General features: G+C 40.9%; 1 protein-coding gene across 1 annotated transcript; it reads left to right on the top strand.

Moving 5' to 3' along the window:
* Positions 1 to 219: 219 nt before the first annotated feature.
* LOC106676932 (adenylosuccinate lyase) lies at positions 220 to 9173 on the top strand. Its single transcript, XM_024802162.2, has 12 exons — positions 220 to 377; positions 1931 to 2134; positions 2222 to 2266; positions 2582 to 2661; positions 2773 to 2944; positions 3043 to 3089; positions 3201 to 3291; positions 4199 to 4268; positions 4347 to 4485; positions 8032 to 8212; positions 8522 to 8698; positions 8843 to 9173. Exons 1-12 carry the CDS (start codon positions 258 to 260, stop codon positions 8927 to 8929), a joined length of 1413 nt encoding a protein of 470 aa, XP_024657930.2. The 5' UTR covers positions 220 to 257; the 3' UTR covers positions 8930 to 9173.
* The last annotated feature ends 10608 nt before the right edge of the window (positions 9174 to 19781 follow it).

The raw sequence follows: 19781 nt of genomic DNA, 5'->3' as shown, positions 1-19781 counted from the left end.
ATGACTATGAAAGGCGGAAGAGAAAGTAGTTCCTTTGAATGTAGACAATCCGAATGTTACAGTTTCTTTCCACTGTGTTCCTGTTAATGATAAACTACAAATTTACTGTAAATTACTAAAATATCGATATTTTAATGTGAGAATTGATTCCAGAACATAAATGATTGGTATCGGAGGAATCGATATTTCAGGATCGATCCGCACATCACTACTTAATATCCTGTCGCTACCCCGCAGTGTTCACTTTTCTAGCAACCATGGCCGGAGCCGGAGAGCTGTCCAGCTACGCCAGCGAAGAAATGCACTACAACTTCAGCGACAAAAAGAAGTTCATCACCTGGAGGAAGCTGTGGATTTTCCTCGCCAAAGCGGAAAAGGTTTGATATAATGATCTGCTGATACAAGCTTATGAAAGAAGTCCGCGACCTTTACAGAGCCCTATCAAGTTTCCTGCTCTAAACATAGTTATAAGGAGGTCTTACGAGTCGTGTGGATGCTACCCGGTGCTGACTGAGCAGACTGTTACCGTCTTTGTCTGGAGGTCATAGGTCATATTTTAAATGAACATTTGGCTACGTCCACACGTACCCGGGTATTTTTGAAAATGCAGATTTTTCTATGCGTTTGCACCTTTTGTCCACACGTAAACGGCGTTTTCGGTCACTGAAAACGGAGATTTTTTTTTTTTTTTAAAACGCCTGCCAGGGTGGATATTTTCAAAAACTCAGTTTTTGCATTTAGGTGTGGATGAAGAAAACGGGAGAAAATGCAACATCAAAGTGTGCGCCATTTTTGACGTCACACTGTGCGCCACGTTATTTCGGTGAAATGAATTTCTACAATACTGTTAATTGTACTCTCTGCAGTGTCTAAATGCTTAAATATACACAGTTACTGCCCCTCTACACATAGGACTCGGTTCTGCTTCTATGCCCCATCTTTGTTTACTTCTAGACTTCTGATTGGCCAACATTTCTACACGGTAGGAATATATCGCCAACTGTTGCTTTGGCATGTTCCTAGCAGCGTTTTCCTTCATTTTTGCGTTTACGTGTGGACGGGATTATTTTTTTGAAAACGGAAAATCTCGTTTTCAAAAATACCCGTCAACATTATTATGAGATTCTAAAATTGAAACTCTGCAGTTCGTATTTTCTATCGCAGAGTCACGTGAGCTTCGACACGCATGCGTACATGTTCTGAATCATTTGAACAGCTGCTGCTCTCTCGACAGCGAATGTTCCTGTGAACGAAAAGCTCTTCAAGTGGGAAAATTGGTAACAGTTACTCTGGCTAAATGCTGTTGTGTTTGTGGTATCTTCTCTACTGAGGTTTTATTTGACCAGTCTGACCTATGACCCCTTTGACTGGCGCGAGGTACTTGACTATCTGGAACCTTTCTGTAGTGCTGTAGGAATCACGTGACTACGGTGTCCCAACAGAATACAGTCCAGTCTAATCAGCATATTGAGCGCCTGTGCCTCCTCATGAGGACAGCACATGATGATCAAAACTGGAGAAAAGAGATGCTAATAGACAGACTACTGACTAATAAACAGGCTGTTTGCTCTCAGCTTAGCAATGCAAGTCACTGACTTTTACCCAAACATCCTTTCCATCAACAGAAGAGCCAATACTGCAAATATGTGTATTTATAATAAAACATGTATTTACATAAAAACGTATTTGCATTTGTAACTGTTGATAAATATCTTAAAAGTAAAGAACTGTATTATCAAGAGTCAAAAAGCTCCACATAAAAAGCTTATAAGTAAACTCTGAAAATGAATGAAACCCTGCAGGAAATGGTTCAGAATTCATTCTGTAACTACAAGCACTTTTGTTTTGCCAGCTCTAAACTTTACGAGTTGCTTGTAGGAACTCTTCCTGTTTGTCATCATGTCTCTGTGTTCAATGTTCTCCTCCTCAGGCTCTGGGTCTGCCCATCACTGATGCTCAGATTGCAGAGATGGAGAGCCATGCAGAGGACATTGACTTTGCCGTGGCGGCTGAAGAAGAGCGAAAGCTGAGGCACGATGTCATGGCGCACGTCCACACCTTTGCACACTGCTGCCCCACAGCTGCTCCCATCATCCACCTCGGAGCTACGTCATGCTATGTGGGAGACAATACTGTAAGTATGACTATTGCATAAATAAACCCAGCAGTGATGAGTTTTGACTCTTTAAAGCTTCTCATGTTTGTCGTTTCTGTTCTTCAGGATCTCATTGCATTGCGTGATGGCTTCAACATCCTCTTGCCTAAGGTGAGACTCACCTGTTTGTCCAGAAATTCTATGAAAACAGTGCAAATGAATATATTAATATCAAACAAGCTTGTCAGCTAGTTTTTTGTTTTTACAGTGAGTCCATTTAAAAAAACAGGGCATTTTCATTGAATTGAATTCATGAAAAAATATATTGAAAGATTACAGGACAGGCATTGCAACATATTGGTTACATTTATTACGCATCTTCACTGCTTCTGGGAGCTAAAGATCAAAGCTGGCTGTTTGTAGCCCACGATGTAAAATAAGTTTGACACCCTGATTTGCATCATTAAAGGCTTGTTTTTCCTGCAGCTGGCCAGAGTCATCGACCGGCTGGCAAACTTTGCAGAGGAATACGCCGACCTCCCCACGCTCGGCTTTACACACTTCCAGTGAGTCCGACTGCAGCTGCAGTGTTTTCATAGGCCTTCATCAGACTGATGGAGCGGTCTAACTTTGATGTCAAACACACCCACTGTGCCCCTCTCCTGCTCTCTGTACAGGCCTGCCCAGTTGACCACAGTGGGGAAGCGAGTGTGTCTGTGGCTGCAGGATTTGGTGATGGATGTGAGGAACCTGGAGCGAGCCCGCGATGATCTTTGTTTCCGTGGAGTCAAGGGGACCACAGGCACCCAGGCCAGCTTCCTGCAGCTCTTTCAAGGGGACCATGACAAGGTATAAACAACCATAAGAACCACGTGGGTGATTTCTGAAGTCCCACAGCACCGTATTGTGATGACTTTTTAATGTCAGTTTTCCTTTTGTGCCCCCAGGTGGAAGAGCTTGACAAGATGGTGACAGAGATGGCTGGCTTTAAGAAGTGAGTATCAAACTCCTGTCTCCAATGTTGACTGACATGTTTTTATAACATGGTCCAAGCAGGAACAGTTTGAAACACAGGCTATAACTCATTTGTTCCATTCTTATCCAGAGCCTACCTGGTGACTGGACAGACGTACAGTCGTAAAGTGGACGTAGACTGCCTGTCCACCCTCACTAGGTTGGGAGCTTCTGCGCACAAGGTGAGGAAATGTCTCCATTTAGTGGTGGTTAAAGAAACTTGGGCCTTGAGCTCAAGCTTTTCAAAAAGCTGATGTAACTGAGTCTAGGGCTGCACGATTAATCGTTAGAAAATCGCGATCTTGATTCATACTTATGTGCGATCTCATTTCCAAATGACAACGATTTAAAAAGGAAAAAAAAGACGACGACGACGATTGTATCGCATTTTGATCCGGGACGTAATCTGCATGAAAACAAGCGCTCACTCTTCCTGCTCAACAAATGACAAGGGCGGAGCCTTAAACCACAGATACAGAAGCTGTGCCATGTGATGATAAAATTAGCAGGGAAACAACGGAGTGCACGTCAGGGATGACGAGAAAGTGACAGGAGAAAATCTGTCCCGGTCAACCACCCAAACATCAATAGCGAGAACCTTATACAGCGCTTCCCTATACACATCGAACTCCCGCGGGCACAAAGAAATTACGGAGGCTATCACTTATCACCTGACCAAAGATATGGCTCCCATCAACACTGTGCAAAACGAGGGATTTAGGAAAATGATCAACACCCTAGACAAACGCTACACAGTGCCGTCCCGCAACTATTTTTCTATTGTTGCACTACCTGCTCTATACACGCAGTGTCGAGCAACGGGGGAGACGGAATTTCAAGCAGTACAACAGTTTGCAGCAACAACAAAACGTGAGACATTTGTTGTTTTGTTTATTTATTGTTTTTATGTTCAGTCTTAACTGTTACGAGTTGATGTGCAGTCAATAAGTGCAATAAATATTTATACTGGAAAAGAAAATCGTGAGAGAATCGTGATCTCAATTCCAAGCCAAAAAATCGTGATTATCATTTTATGCAAAATCGTGCAGCCCTACCTGAGTCTAAACTTTTTGCTGTCATCTGCTGTAGATCTGCACAGACATCTGCCTGCTGGCCAACCTAAAAGAGATCGAGGAACCTTTTGAGAAGGAGCAGATTGGTACGTTCGCTCATTCAAAAGCACTTTTCGCCTGTTAAACTGTGCCTCAGCCTAAAGCTTTGCCCGCTCCTCTTCCAGGTTCCAGTGCTATGCCCTACAAGATGCATGCAGAACGCTGCTGTAGCTTGGCCCGACATCTGATTGCGTTGATGGCCGACCCCCTGCAGACTGCCTCGGGCCAGTGGCTGGAGAGGACACTGGATGACAGCGCCAACAGGTCAGCCAACACAGACACACTTACACTGCTGTGAATTTGGTATGATGCAGTTCTCCTCTGTGAAGTAGATATCACATCAGTGTGGAAGCGTACAATAAATAGTAGTGAACAATGATTCCCAATTACAGGGTTTGTACGGGTGCTTGAAATCCTTGAAAATGCTTGAATTTTAATATTGTCTTTTCAAGGTTTGAAAAGTGCTTGAACTTCAGATGTGGAGCTTAAACGTTCTTGAAACTGTATTTCACTCACCACAAATAACTCTGATTGAATAGTTTTCTTATCAGATAGAGAAATTAAATGAGTTGCAAAGTGTAAAAGCAACATTTCTCCGCCCGGGCTGCCGTGCACCTCTGCATGTCAGTCCGTTTCTAATGTGTGCCTCCGCCCCGCACAGTCTGGGATGAGTGCACTAACATGTTGGTGTTTTAATGAGTGTTCGATGGAAAACGACAATGGCGGAGTTTGCGCTCTTGAGACACATGACAGGAGAGTCCTAGTTAATAATTTTCGAGAATGTATACATATGCCAATTTTTTTAAAAACTATTATTATTTTGCTGGCTTTCAAATTTTCTGGAGAAATGATTGAAATGCACTGAGTGTAATGCAGTATGGCAGCGCTATTACAGTAGTTAGTTATGGCATTGTGATTTATGGAATATGCTGTAAACTTAGCTAACATTACTTGGCAGTAGCAGTAATGTGAGTTTCTTCACTCAAGTGAAAGCTTTAAACATTAGCCTGATACTTAACTAGCCAGCTTAAGGAAATGATGGTAATAAGAGGCACTGATCCATATGGGCACAAAGAATGGCCACTTTTTTGTGCTACTGAAGTTCCCTGGCTTTCATTTAATCTGTTTATTGTGAACACCTACACATTAAACAACTTAAAAATGATAAATGGCTTCAAGCTCAGACTGAGGTCTGTGGGGCACTATCAGCCACTGAGACAACAGACAAATATGTTTTAATATATGAATATTTCATACTTTATGGCTGCCTGTTTATTAAAGGGAGATGAACAATTCATTATGTTCAAAGCGTCTCCCAGTCAGTGCTGTTCTCCATGACTGTCTTACTGTGTATGATGTTATTAGCACAAACACTTTAAAGATAATCATTTAGGACTTTAACAATAATACAGACAACAATGTAGTTAAACAACTTACAGTTAGTTTTATTGGGAATTCACTTTAACCTGTTAGGCCTCCAGGGGTTTTCTGAGCTTTCTGCTTGAAAATGAAATGACTAAAATAAATGGAGTATTTCTCCACAGTTACAAACTGTGTATGCAATCTTGCTATCAAAATAAAGCTAACACTTGTGAGATGTCATCAGAGGTGTAAATATTACTGCAGATGATACTATGTTATAAGTTACTGTGACTCAAACATAGAAAAAAATGATTGATTTTTATTTTTTTATATCTCACACCTAATTAAAGTATTTTAAAGCATTTAACACCTTTGAAAATATGCTTTGGTTCACATTCAACCCCAGAAAATCATATATCAATATGGATATTACCTGTCCACAGATTCATGGTGAGGTAACTGCTCTTTAACGGTTTGGTGTCTTTGATTTGTTTGGTGGTTTTAGAAAATGGTCTGAAATTCGAGTTTCTGTGGACACTACTCATGTCAGCATTTATATTGTCTTATCCCTCCTCGTGTTAACCGATTAAACGCGATCTCCTCCCTTTTGCCCTCGTTTTTGGGGGCGTGAGTGCTTAACTAGTTAAAATAGGAGACAGATGGTTTTTTGTTTTTGTTTTTTTTTTTTTGTGTAGCGTAGGACAAATGTCAATATCTGATGAGAAGACTTATTTATTTGGCCTTGCTGTGTATTATTGTGGTGTTTGGTGCAGTTTATTTGGTGGGGTTGTTGTTGTTGTTGTTGTTGTTGTTGTTTTTTCTTAAAGTGGAAATGAATATCTCTAACAAGTTGATTTGTTCACATTTGCACATCTTAATTTCTAAGAGAAATGTGTTTTTGTTTGTTTTTTTTTTTTTGAGTTTGTACACTGTATGCATTTAAGACCATTTCCTTTTTCAGTATTTTTGTGTGGTGCATTTTTCTGTTTTTAACAAAAAGGGGAACAAAAGACATTTAATTTGACCTAAGATCGTTTGTTTTAATTAGCATGAATGCTTTTCAAGCATTCACAGTATTGTTCTTCTAATCTTTATTCTTCCATTTTATTATTTTATATTCCGTACTGTTTTGTTTTTTTTTTTTTTTTGTACTCCTACGCCTTCAAAACAGTTCAACTTAGAAAAACCATTCAAACACTATTAGATTCCTCTTCTTTTGGACATGACTGCTTCTATTCTCTTTTTTTAACATTTATATTTTTAATTTTATTCAACTTTTTTTCAACCAAAATTTCCCATGTATTTCAATGGGGAGACCCTTCAAATTCTCCTTCAACACACTTCTATTTCAACTCTAACTACTTCCACATACGTTGACAAAGAGCCACCATTCAAACTTTGACTTCAGTTCCAGTTTAAGTTTCATGATGTTTTTTCACCCGTTTCAGAGTTTATAATGGGTGTGTATGGGACGGAATGTTGGGGCTAGAGTGAGACAGCTCAACTGCTAGAGTGAGAGGAGGGGGGGGGGATTAATCTTAAAATCTTATCTCTAAACTGCTGCTGTGTCCACAGCGTTTGCTCTACAGCCACATTTTACCCTCAAAACATAGACAATGTTGTTCTCTGTCCAACACAGTGTCTTTCAAAGCTCCAAGTGTGATCCAAGTGGAGGGATCACATTTTAGTCATTCAGTGATTCAAAGAATAGGAACTTTTAATATTCATTCAGATGTTTTCTGACTCCAAATAGTCTTTTCTCATTTCTTAGGTTTATCTAATTTACATTTTAAACATTTTCAGCTCTTTTCCAACTTCTCTGTGGATGTCAGCTTTTAGCAGTTCAGCTTTTTTGTTTTTCATCTCATTCAACATTTTTAACTTCAGCAATTAATTCATTTCAGTGCATACATTAAGATTCAAGCATTCATACTGCAGTTTCTTCAGAAAATTCACTTTCTAGTTATTGAATGGTCTTCCTAAGGTGGTGCTAAGTGAAACATGCGTCATTTAATTTTTTTTTGGTAATGTACTGGAAACGCTTTAAAATGGACCTAGAAAGTGCTTAAAAAGTGTTTGAATTTGACCCTGAAAAATGCATATGAACCCTGCAATTAGGAGTGAGTAGCCCACATGGAGTGCCACAGTGACTGCCCACTGTGGGGGGGATTTCTCCTTCATTTTCCCACTGACACTTCAGGAAATCCATGAGAGTTTGAGGCCTTGAACCAAGTCAAACAGCTAAGAGAGGAATTGTGGCCATAAAGGGAAAACGGAAAAGAAATTAAGAGTAAAACACGATGTACATAATTGCGTTAATGGTTAAAGAACTACACATCCTACAATGCATTGCACATTGTTACCCAGGATTCAGTGGTTGAGTAAAAAGCTGTTACTTGTGATTACTGATGGTTTCTTTCCTCTCTTCTCTGCCTTGCTCCTGTGCAGGAGGATCTCCCTGCCCGAGTCCTTCCTGACAGCAGACATCATCCTCAGCACACTGCAGAACATCACAGAGGGTCTTGTGGTCTACCCCAAAGTCATTGAGAGAGACATCTGCCACGAGCTGCCCTTCATGGCCACAGAGAACAATATTATGGCGATAGTGAAGGCAGGAGGCAACAGACAGGTAGGAGAAAATACCCTGTGAGGAGTTCTCTGAGTCAGAATGGACACATTAATAATAGTTTTGAACATAACTGGATGAATGCATTTTTGCTTGATCAGGAGAGATGGTTTACTGGGCAGAAGATGCCAGTGGTAACCAGAAAAACAGATGACTGAAGTGAGCTCATCTTACTGACTAGTAACCAGTGTTTTGACCATTTAAATGAAGAAGCTGATTACCAATAACCAGACCTGACATGGAGACCTAACAACATGGCTGTTAAAGTCAGCTCCACCTTAATGTTTCTGTTTTTTCCTGTGTCTCCTTCAGGAGTGCCACGAGAAAATCCGTGTTCTCTCCCAAGAGGCAGCAGCTGTGGTCAAACAGGAAGGTGGAGACAATGACCTGCTGGCCAGAATCCAGCGAGACCCCTACTTTGCACCCATTCTAGGGCAGCTGGATGCTTTGCTGGACCCCAAGACCTTTATTGGGCGTGCTCCACAGCAGGTACAGCATGAACAGCCTTATTTTTGTTCAGTCTGACCACAGATGAATGTTTACAGCCAAGCTGCAGCTCCCCTATTACTGCAGCTGTGTCTGCTGCCCCCTTTGATGATAGTTTGTTTTCTTGTTCCTGCTCCTCTTCTTCAGGTGAAAACGTTCCTGGCTGAAGAAGTACGCCCCCTACTGGAGCCGTATAAGGCCAATATGGACGTCAAGGTTGAGCTTGTGCTTTAAAACATCAGTGATGTCTTGAGCTGGTTTTATGGTCGAGCAGAGTTTGCTGTCCACTCCACTCTAGGGACTGACCGTCTGTCTGCCTGGAGCGAGCTCTGTTGTCAGATGGAGGCAGCGCACAAAGTGTGTGGTACAACCAGCGTGTGGGCCGCTCTTGCTTGTACTGTTGTTGGTCAACCAGCCGCGGTGGAGAGAAGTTATAACAGATGAGATGAAGCGAGAGCATTAAAAACAGTAAAATGTCCACTGCAGCCACTGTGTTTGTTTTTATCTTTGAAGTTTACACAGACAGGCCATGAGACCAGCATTACTCCCACTGACATGGGGAACACTTTGAGTGGCACATTTTGCAAATATTCTGAAGTAAATTCTGCGACCTTTAAATAGCCCTATCAAGTCCCCTGGTCTTAATAGACTGTTAGCGCACAGTAAAAAGAAATGGTGTATAAGTCAGGAAACACTCGGCAGTTCCAGAGTTGCATTTTATCAAAATCATTTTTCATGAGTTATTTAATATTAGATAAATGCAACTGATAAGCACAGATTTTTCATTCTTATATGCTTGGGTCAGCGCTAATGGTAGCAAAGCTCTTTCTCTGCAGGGGTCTGGAAAGGATTTTCCAGGGTGTGGAGCTGGGTCTCCAATTCAGTGAGCCTGACCTCCAGAACTGTAAATACACAACATTCCTTTCAAGTATCATTATTGCCTAACAAGGCAGAGAAGTAACAAAAGATCTGACACACTGATCACTGAGGAAAATACAGGACAAACAAGTGAAGGAGCCACTGGCTCAACTACAATCTGTGATAAGCTTGCAAATTCAAAAGGACAAAGTGAATGAATAATGTGAATATAATTACCAGGTGATTGAACAAGTTTGACTTTTTGCTGGCAATGTGGACCAAGCTCTCATAACGTGCCAGAATATCTTTTGGAGCGACCTCAGAGCTGTGGCATCACTCGGCATCATTTCATGGACTCTCCATAAACAGCTGTGAGAGCTTGTCAGCTTGGTGCTGAGGCCACAAAGAAGAAGCAGAGCCGTTTCACATAAAGTCTACGAGATCAAAGGCTGACTTGTTGGCAAAAATGGATTAAAATTACACGAAATAACACTGAGGTGTTATTTTTGCAGTCCAGTACAAGAGCACCTGGCTGCAGCCACTGGGAGCATCATATTGCGACCTCCACACTAACCGGAATCACGTAACTTCGAAATAAATTTGGTTCTAAGTGTTTTTGTTTTGCTTTTCTATAATTGTACAAACTAACAATTACAGCGCATATCTTACTAATCGAAAAGATATGTACACGTATAGGTGGTTAAGAACAAAGCAGCCATCGAACAAAAGAACACTATAGGTCAGAAATAAAATAAAGCAGCATCAAAAATTCAAGTAAGGTGTGAGCTTTAAGTTACACTTGTCTAATGAAACCTTCAATAGAAGGACTTCATTTTTAAAGCCAGCAAAAATCGGAGTAATTTTCAAGAAGCGACATTTATGAATGAAAAATTTTGCAACTATAAATAAGTTGATTAATTTTTTTATTTTCTGTTTGTAGGCAAAATCTAATTACTTGAAAGGTTATAGAAGGGCGCTCAATATTTTTAGAGGTTAACCAGTACTGAAAATCATCCCAAAAAGATCTGGAACTTTCACATGAATAAAAAAGGTGCTCTGTAAAGAGTGCATGCGTTCGTATCTACAGGGTGGGCCATTTATATGGATACACGGTAATAACATGGGAATGGTTGGTGATATTAAAGTCCTGTTTGTGGCACATTAGTATATGTGAGGGGGCAAACTCCTCAAGATGGGTGGTGACCATGGTGGCCATTAAGAAGTCGGCCATCTTGGATACAGCTTTTGTTTTTTCAATAGGAAGAGGGCCATGTGACACATCAAACTTATTGGTAATGTCACAAGAAAAACAATGGTGTGCTTGCTATTGTTAAAGTGATTTTCTTTTGCTTTAGGTGGAATTGGAAAAGAAAGATACTTAGTCAAAAACCTCGAGTTCTAATCTTTAAACAAATATTTTCTTTTTAATTGAGAAGGAAAAAGTTGTTTGGTTAGAATTGTCCTTAAAAATGTATTATTGCATGTCTTTCCTTTAAATTGACGATCATCAATAATTAATGACGGTTCACGAATTATAGAGGAAGAATAGGTTAAACTGGCTTAAGCCATCTGAGTCATTGCAGGGGGAATGGCTTTCACAACTTCAATGAATTTACTTTGAGTACATGATAAGCCATAATTATCTATGAATTTATTATACGATACTACATTGCCGTCATTGTCTAAAAGGTGTAAAACCGTCCAAATTCCATGATCCATCCAATCCTTATAAAAGATGGATTTTCGTTTTATCAAAATACATCTGTTGTTCCAAATTGAATTTGTATGTGGAGAAAAATTATGCTTGTTTTCCAGTACTGGAGAACCTGTTTATGAAACTTGGATGATTTAATTGGTAATTTGGAAATTTCAAAGTCGCACTTTAAGAGAAATTCAATGCCACCAAGCTTCTCGAAAATTACTTTGGGGAAATAAAACCAAATACTGTTTGAATTATTTATGAAAGATTGCAACCATCTGAGTTTGATGGAACCATCCATTGCTTCAAAATCAATCGCATTCAAACCTCCTTCTTCAAATGACTTCACTACATCATTCTTCCTAATATAATGTTGCTTGTTTCTCCAAATGCAATTAAAGTTAATTTGATTTATATTATTGATTAGTCTTTTGGAAACATATGAACATTGTGATGGATAAATCAGTCGAGAGATACCTTCTGTTTTAGTAAGCAAGACGTGTTCAAAGATGGAGAGGTCTCTTTGTAACCAGCTGATTAAAATCTTTTTAGATTTCTGGGTAATATGATCAAAATTTAGATTTTCTCTATTATTTGTATTCTTTAAGATTATAATACCCAAATATTTAATTTCAGTTTTAATAGCTATGTTAAGAGAGATACTGGGTTTACAATCATGAATAGTTAATAATTCGCATTTTCTAATATTCAGGTACAAACCAAAGGCCTTTGAAAATAGTGAAATTTCATTTAGTGCGAGAGGAACCTGTGACATGTTCTTTAAAAAGTGTAGTATCATATGCTAATTGACTTATGATCAATGGGGCTCCCATCAAATTCAGTGGTTGAATATTTGGATTGTGTTTCATAAAAATAGCTAAAAGTTCTGTTACAATAATGAAAAGTAACGAAGAAGCTGGACACCCCTGACGGATTCCTCAACTGATGTTAAATCGTTTAGACCAGGGGTCTGCAACCTTTAACACCCAAAGAGCCATTTGGACCCGGGTTCCACGCAAAAGAAAACACTGGGAGCCGCAAATACTTTTTGACATCTAAAATGAAGATAACACTGTATATATTGTTTTTTACCTTTATGCTTTGTGTGAACAACTAAGGTGTGTTACTTATGAAATCCATGAAGTGCTACAGAGAAAATTACATTTTATTTATGTAATTAACACATTTTGAACTCCTAAAGAAATATAACAAAAGGAAAGACACCCAGCTGAACTAAAATGATCCAGCAAATAAAAACTGTTGTGAGCCGCCACCCTCATATCGCCTTTGGGCTTTTGGAGCCTTGACCTGACTTTTAAAAAATAATTGGAAAAAAGCACTATGCTGCTAAAAGATGAAAAATAGATATTTGCAAAATTCTGCCTAAATATGTATTTTACCTGGTTAATGTGTGTGGAGGGCGTGGTCTGCAGCGCCACTGCAGGGGAGGCGGACGCACCTGAGCGGGACCCGCAATCACGCCTCGCCGCCTTAACATCTGTGCTATCTATGCTGTTGTGTTGGTATGTGTCGGGCTGTGAGCTGCAAAGCTACAGCCGGCTGTATGCGTACAGCAACCGTGTGTGAAAAGTGGTCAATAAAGAGATGCTGAAAAGTGTGTTTATACAAACATCGTCGGGTCTGCCGTGGTATGTTTACAATGGGACTTCTGCTCCTGAACCTCTGCGCACAGTGTCTGCAAATCCGGGCTGTACGAAGTCAGTTTCATCTTTACGCAGGACAGTAAGCTGTCATCTGTGAGGCGTGAGCGGTGTTTGTTTTTAACATAGTTCACGGTGGAGAATAGCTGCTGACATAATGTGGATCCGAAGATAATTGGCCTACCTGGGGTTGAAAGTCTCGATAAATGCACAGCGTTTCGGCAGGTATGTCGGGTTCCGCCAGTGTGACGCTTATTTTGAGCGATGAAAAAATAATAGAATATAATTTTATTTTTATATTTCAATCTCACAATAATCTTCCAGAACTACAAGTTAAAAAAGAACTAACATAATCCATGATCCATGATCCATGAATCCATGATCCAAGATGGTGCCGCGTATGGATGCCCTGGTGCTTCAGTGCGTTACTTCTGTTTTGTTTTTGTGCATAACTTCTGTGTCTGGGCACTCCTCTGGATATTCTTACACCAGAGAAGAGCTTATTAACCACAGGACTACAACACCTGTGGATTTACTTCCAATATTTGTCGCATTTGCGGCAGATTTACTGCAGACTCTGATCAGGTAAGCGAGCCGGCGCACTCGTGCGTCTGAGGAGACGTGGACTGCGAACTGCTCTTCCTGGGATCTTCCTTTCCAATGTACGCTCACTCAGGAATAAGATAGATGAGCTGGCCCTGATGAGAAGCATGAACAGAGACTTTGCCTCCTCCTGTGTCTTATGTTTTACGGAGTCATGGCTCTGTGAGGACATCCCGGACAGCACGCTAAAGCTGGAGGGCTTTCATCTGCTGTGCACGGACCGGCAGGCCTCTCTCTCTGGTAAGACCAAAGGTGGAGGTGTCTGCTTCTACATCAATAGTGGCTGGTGCACAGATGTAACAGTGATTGCTCAGCACTGCTCTTCCTCTCTGGAATACCTTTTTATTCACTGCAAGCCGTTTTATTCTCTGCGGGAGTTTGCTTCATTCATCCTGGCCGCTGTTTACATCCCGCCAGATGCGGATGCGCAGGCAGCTCAGTGCGCACTCGCGGAGCAGATACTCCACATGGAGCGGACATTCCCGGACTCTCTCATCATTGCTCTTGGGGACTTTAACAAAGCCAATCTGAGCCATGAGCTTCCCAAATATAAGCAGTATATTAAATGCCCGACCAGAGAGGAGAGGACATTAGACCACTGTTACAGCACGATCAGCGGGGCCTATCGCGCGGTGCCCCGCGCTTCACTCGGACTTTCTGACCACGTCATGATCCACCTAATCCCCGCGTACAGACAGAGGCTGAAGCTCTCCAAACCTGTCGTGAGGACCAAAAAACTGTGGAGGAACGAGGCTGTGGAGGAGCTTCGCACGTGTTTGGAGTCTACAGACTGGGACACAATGAAGGCTGCTTCTAACAGCTTGGACGAGTTAATGGACACTGTCACCTCCTATATCCACTTCTGTGAGGACAGCATTGTGCCATCACGCACCAGGGTGAGTTATAACAATGACAAACCCTGGTTTACTCCTAAACTCAAAAAGCTGTGGCTGGAAAAGAGAAAGGCGTTCAGAAGCAGAGACAGGGACTGCTACAGAGAGGCCAAGTACAGGTTCACTAAAGAAGTGGACGCAGCAGCAGATCTCAGAGAATGACTCGGCCTCTGTGTGGAAAGGTTTTAGGAATATCACAAACTACAAGCCTAAAACCCCCCACTCCACTGATGACTTGCTCTTGGCCAACTCCCTCAACGACTTTTACTGCCGTTTTGACGAGCCATCAGGCAGCCTTCACACCTCCAACGGCCCCAACAATAGAGGCACTTTGGACACTCATTCCCCCACCTCTCCCCCCTCCATAGAGCCATCACCACCTTCAAACACTTCACCTACAACACCCCCCTCCTCACCCCACACAAAAGAGGATTTCACACCACCTCCTCCCACCACAACTCTTCATATTCATGAAGCAGATGTGAGGAAGCAGTTTAAGAGTCTGAATGCTCGGAAAGCTCCCGGCCCAGACGGTGTGTCTCCTGCCACCCTCAGACACTGTGCAAACGAGCTGGCCCCAGTGTTTTCTGGCATTTTCAACTCCTCACTGCAGGCATGTCATGTGCCTGCCTGCTTCAAGTCCTCTACCATAATCCCTGTCCCCAAGAAACCTAGGATCACTGGACTAAATGACTACAGACCCGTGGCTCTGACATCTGTGGTCATGAAGTCATTTGAGCGCCTGGTTCTCTCCTATCTCAAGACCCTCACGGCCCCCCTCCTGGACCCCCTGCAGTTTGCATACAGAGCCAACAGATCTGTAGATGACGCCATCAACATGGCCCTACACTTCATCCTGCAGCATCTGGACTCCCCAGGAACCTACGCCAGGATCCTGTTTGTGGACTTCAGCTCTGCCTTCAACACCATCCTTCCAGACCATCTCCGAGGCAAGCTTTCCCAGATGAATGTGCCTGATCCCATCTGCCGGTGGATCACTGACTTCCTGACGCACAGGAAGCAGCACGTGAGGCTGGGGAAGAATGTCTCGGACTCCCGGACCATCAGCACCGGCTCACCTCAGGGCTGTGTTCTTTCTCCTCTGCTCTTCTCCCTGTGCACCAACTGCTGCACCTCCACCCACCAGTCTGTCAAGCTAATTAAGTTTGCAGATGACACCACCGTTATTGGACTCATCTCGGACGGGGATGAGTCTGCCTACAGGAGGGAGGTTGAACGTCTGGTGTCCTGGTGCAGCCACAACAACCTGGTGCTGAATGCCCAGAAGACAGTGGAGATTATTGTGGACTTCAGGAAGCACACAGCCCCACTCCCCCCCATCATCCTGACTGACACCCCCATCACCTCTGTGGACTCATTCCGCTTCCTGGGTACCACCATCACCCAGGACCTGAAGTGGGAGCCCACCATCACCTCCGTCGTTAAGAAAGCCCAGCAGAGGATGTACTTCCTGAGGCAGCTGAAGAAATTCAACCTGCCAACACGGACGATGATGCAATTCAACACCGCAATCATCGAGTCCATCCTCACCTCCTCCATCACCGTGTGGTACGCTGGAGCCACTATCAGGGACAAACAGAGACTGCAGCGTGTTGTGCGCTCTGCTGAGAAGGTGATTGGCTGCAGACTCCCATCTCTGCACCACCTATACACCTCCAGGACACTGCGGCGTGCAGCTCGGATCTTAGCTGACCCTTCTCACCCTGGACACAGTCTGTTTGACCTGCTCCCCTCAGGCAGGAGGCTCCGGTCCATTCGCACCAGAACCTCTCGCCATAAGAACAGTTTCTTCCCCTCTGCTGTTGGACACATGAACAATAAACGTACGACTGTTCCCACCCCTAACACATGACCCTACGCTGTGTTCACTGCATCATTCCATGTTTGGCACTGATCACCACCTGCACTCATGTATATATCATGTATATATCTATCTATCTGCACTCATGTATATATCATGTATATATCTATCTACTTAGCACTTTTAATTCTTATTCTTATTTTTATTTTCATGTCTATTTAAGCGTAATTTATGACAGTATGTTTGCACTGAAGCACCGCAGCAATTTCCTAATGTTGTAAACCTGCTCAACATTTGGCAATAAAACCCTTTCTGATTCCGATTCTGATTCTGATTCTGAAAATACACCTCAGCTAAATACTTCTAATTTATTTTCCCAAACCACGCGGAGCCGCGCTATAAGGACTAAAGAGCCGCATGTGGCTCCGGGGCCGCAGGTTGCCGACCCCTGGTTTAGACGTTCCAAAAGGTAAAGAAATAGAACTATTGATGTCAGAGTATAGTAAAGAAATTAAATCTATGAATTTTTTTTACCAAAACCAAAATACTGTAAAGCTTTTAAAATGAAAGGATGTTCAACCGTATCAAATGCTTTATAAAAGTCTAAAAAAAGAATCACACCATCATCTTCAATTAAGTGATTATAATCCAGTAGATCTAAACCAATCTAATATTATTGTGGACAGAACGATTCTTAAGGAACTAATAATCTGATCTAATCCGTCCTTTAATCAGTTTGCAATAACATGAGCAAGAATTTTATAGTCTGTATTCAATAGAGTAATTGGTCGTAGATTATCGATTAATCTTTTATCTTTACAAGGTTTGTGAATAAGGGAGATAAGACCCTGTTTCATTGTCGTTGCTAATGTTTCATTACTAATGATTTCCCTAATAGAAAAATTATTTTATTTCTTTCCGGAAGAATTTATAAAATATGGCAGTCAAGCCATCCTGACCAGGAGCTTTGTCCATTTTCAGTTTGTTTAAGGCTTGATCTAAGTCATCCAATGATATATCAGAATCACAAATTTCTCTGAATACAGAATCAATTTTTGGAATATAAGGTTCAATCTGATCAAAAAAAGTAAACGAATCAGTAATATTTATAAATAAATATTTAGATGAGTATAAATTAGAATAAAATTTATGTATTTCTTCTGCTATAGTCTTATGATTTGTGCATTCTTCCCCATTTAAAATTAATGTATTAATAGATTTCTTCTCTTGCCTCCATTTCTCCAGATTGTAGAAATATGAAGTACTTTTTTCACCTTCTTCTATCCATTTTGTACGAGCTCTAATGTATGCTCCACGAGCCTTTTTCTTGTATAAATCATCTAATTGAGCCTGTAAAGACAAAAAGGATTTCTTATCAGCCTCTGACATAAACTGTCTATTACAATAGTTATTTATATTGTAAAGTAATTTACTTTCAAATTCCTTTTGTTGTCTACTTTTCATTTTACTAAACGTAATTGAAAATTCTCTAACTTTAAATTTAAAAAATTCCCATCTGTGTGTGTAAGTACCAATTGGTCCATCATTGCAAATGTTATGGAGGAGCTCTTTAACTATCTTACAGTTTTTTTTTAATTGGTTTGGCGCAGTTTTCACAAGTGTTGGGGGAAAACTCTGTAAAAGACCCAGGAGAAATAAAGACACAATGAGACAAGATCACTTTTTATGCTTTAACGTGCACACGGGTAAGCTGTTCAGAACAACTCACACCGTGTACAGAGGCTGGGCACTTTTTATAGGAAAGACAGTGAGAACAGGATAAGAAAATACAAAACAGATAAAATAAACAACTCCATATGTGGCGCTAGTCTCGTCAGCAGAGAGCTGGGAGAAAGCTGTGAGAGATAAAACAATCTAAAACAATATGTCCCAAAACAGTATGTCTTTGCTGAGAAAGTCTAAAAGGATAATTCTAAACTAATCTAACCATAGACAAAGGGCATCCAAACAATGAACAAAGGGCTGCTTTGTACATTTAAAAGAAGGTAAAGAAACATAGAATCATTTTCCTGTAACATTCCCTCCTGTTTTAACTTATTTTAAATGTATACAACAATTGTCTGTGAAGGTTATTTATTAAGTATCTTAAGCAATTTTTTAATTTTCAAAATGTCAGCATAGCAGAAATGGAAATCATTTGGTCTAAAGAATAAAACAAAATAAAATAATAAAAAGAACAAAGAAAATCATAGTAAATGAAAATCATAACAAGTGGAATAAACAAGAAAAAATAATAAAACTAAACTACAAAAATAAAGGATAAAAACCTTATACTTTAAAACGAAAACTACAAAAAATAAAAGGATGAAAACTAAAATGAAAACTTTGTATTTAAAAATGATGAAAACCTAATATTTAAAATGAAAACTTCAAAAAATACAAGGATGAAAACCTTATATTTAAAATGATGCAAACCTTAAAATGAAAACTTTATATTTAAAATGAAAACTTCAACAAATAAAAGAATGAAAACCTTATATGTAAAATAAAAACTTTATGTTTAAAATGAAAACTTCAACAGATAAAAGGATGAAAACCTTATAGGTAAAATGAAAACTTTATGTAAAAAGATGAAAACCTGCATAAACTACTAATGTGTTAATCAGTGCGTGATCACTTGACAAGTCATATTTAATCACCACGTCAGTCATTAGCAGTTATTACAAGTTCTCCTCTAACAGAATTGCAACGGGATGCTGTTCTTCTTGAGGCAGGGCAACATAAGCAGTCATTGTAGTTGTTATCATCTTTGAAATAATTAGTCTTAGACATGGCGGTGTAGCTGCTCCAGATGTGTGGTCAGTGACATATTTCTGCAGACTGGTCAAATTCTGCAAAGCTTCATAAGTGTCTCCGCTTACATACTCCTCCTTGTGATGCTGTTAGCAGGTCTAGTGTCAGTTTGTTCTGCAACACCATCGTTCTGATGGCCTTCTGTTCTCCTGCTAAAGCCGGTCCCAGGGTCTTTGTCAAAGTTGATGCGTCGTAGCAGAGCATATCGGTTGATTTCCACGTGATCCCGCACCTCGGCAACTCCAATGCCGGGGATCAAGCTCTGTAAGAATTTCACTCCTCCTCAGATGCGAAACTCTGGTTCCTTTACTGCTTGGTGCCGTCCGTGCACATCCTGTCTGGTACTGAGTCTTTGTTTGTAGTATCATTCGGTAGCTGTAGTTGGAGCGACAGTTGAGGCTCATCAGTGTCGCGTTACTGGCACAGGTTTCGTTGAGTGAACAGTCCATACACTTCCTCTCGTTCCTCGGTGGGCAGAAAGTTGCATAGCAGTCAGTTTTATTATTCCAGTAAGCTGTAGTGTTCATAAACTTGGTGTACTTTCCGGGTACATGCATAGCAGTCAGTTTTATTATTCCAGTAAGCTGTAGTGTTCATAAACTGCCACCAGAAATTAGTGGCATAGCCATGGGGAAACTTGGTGTACTTTCCTTTGTCATACAGTGTCTGCCTTTTCTTCATATAGCGTGACTTATTGTCCCTCACGGAAGCAAAGATGAGGACCCCGGCCATGGTC

This window comes from Maylandia zebra, linkage group LG4 (genome assembly GCF_041146795.1).
Source record: "Maylandia zebra isolate NMK-2024a linkage group LG4, Mzebra_GT3a, whole genome shotgun sequence".
NCBI lineage: Eukaryota > Metazoa > Chordata > Actinopteri > Cichliformes > Cichlidae > Maylandia > Maylandia zebra.
Note: the sequence above shows the minus strand (reverse complement) of the source record. Positions and strands in the feature narration are given on the sequence as shown.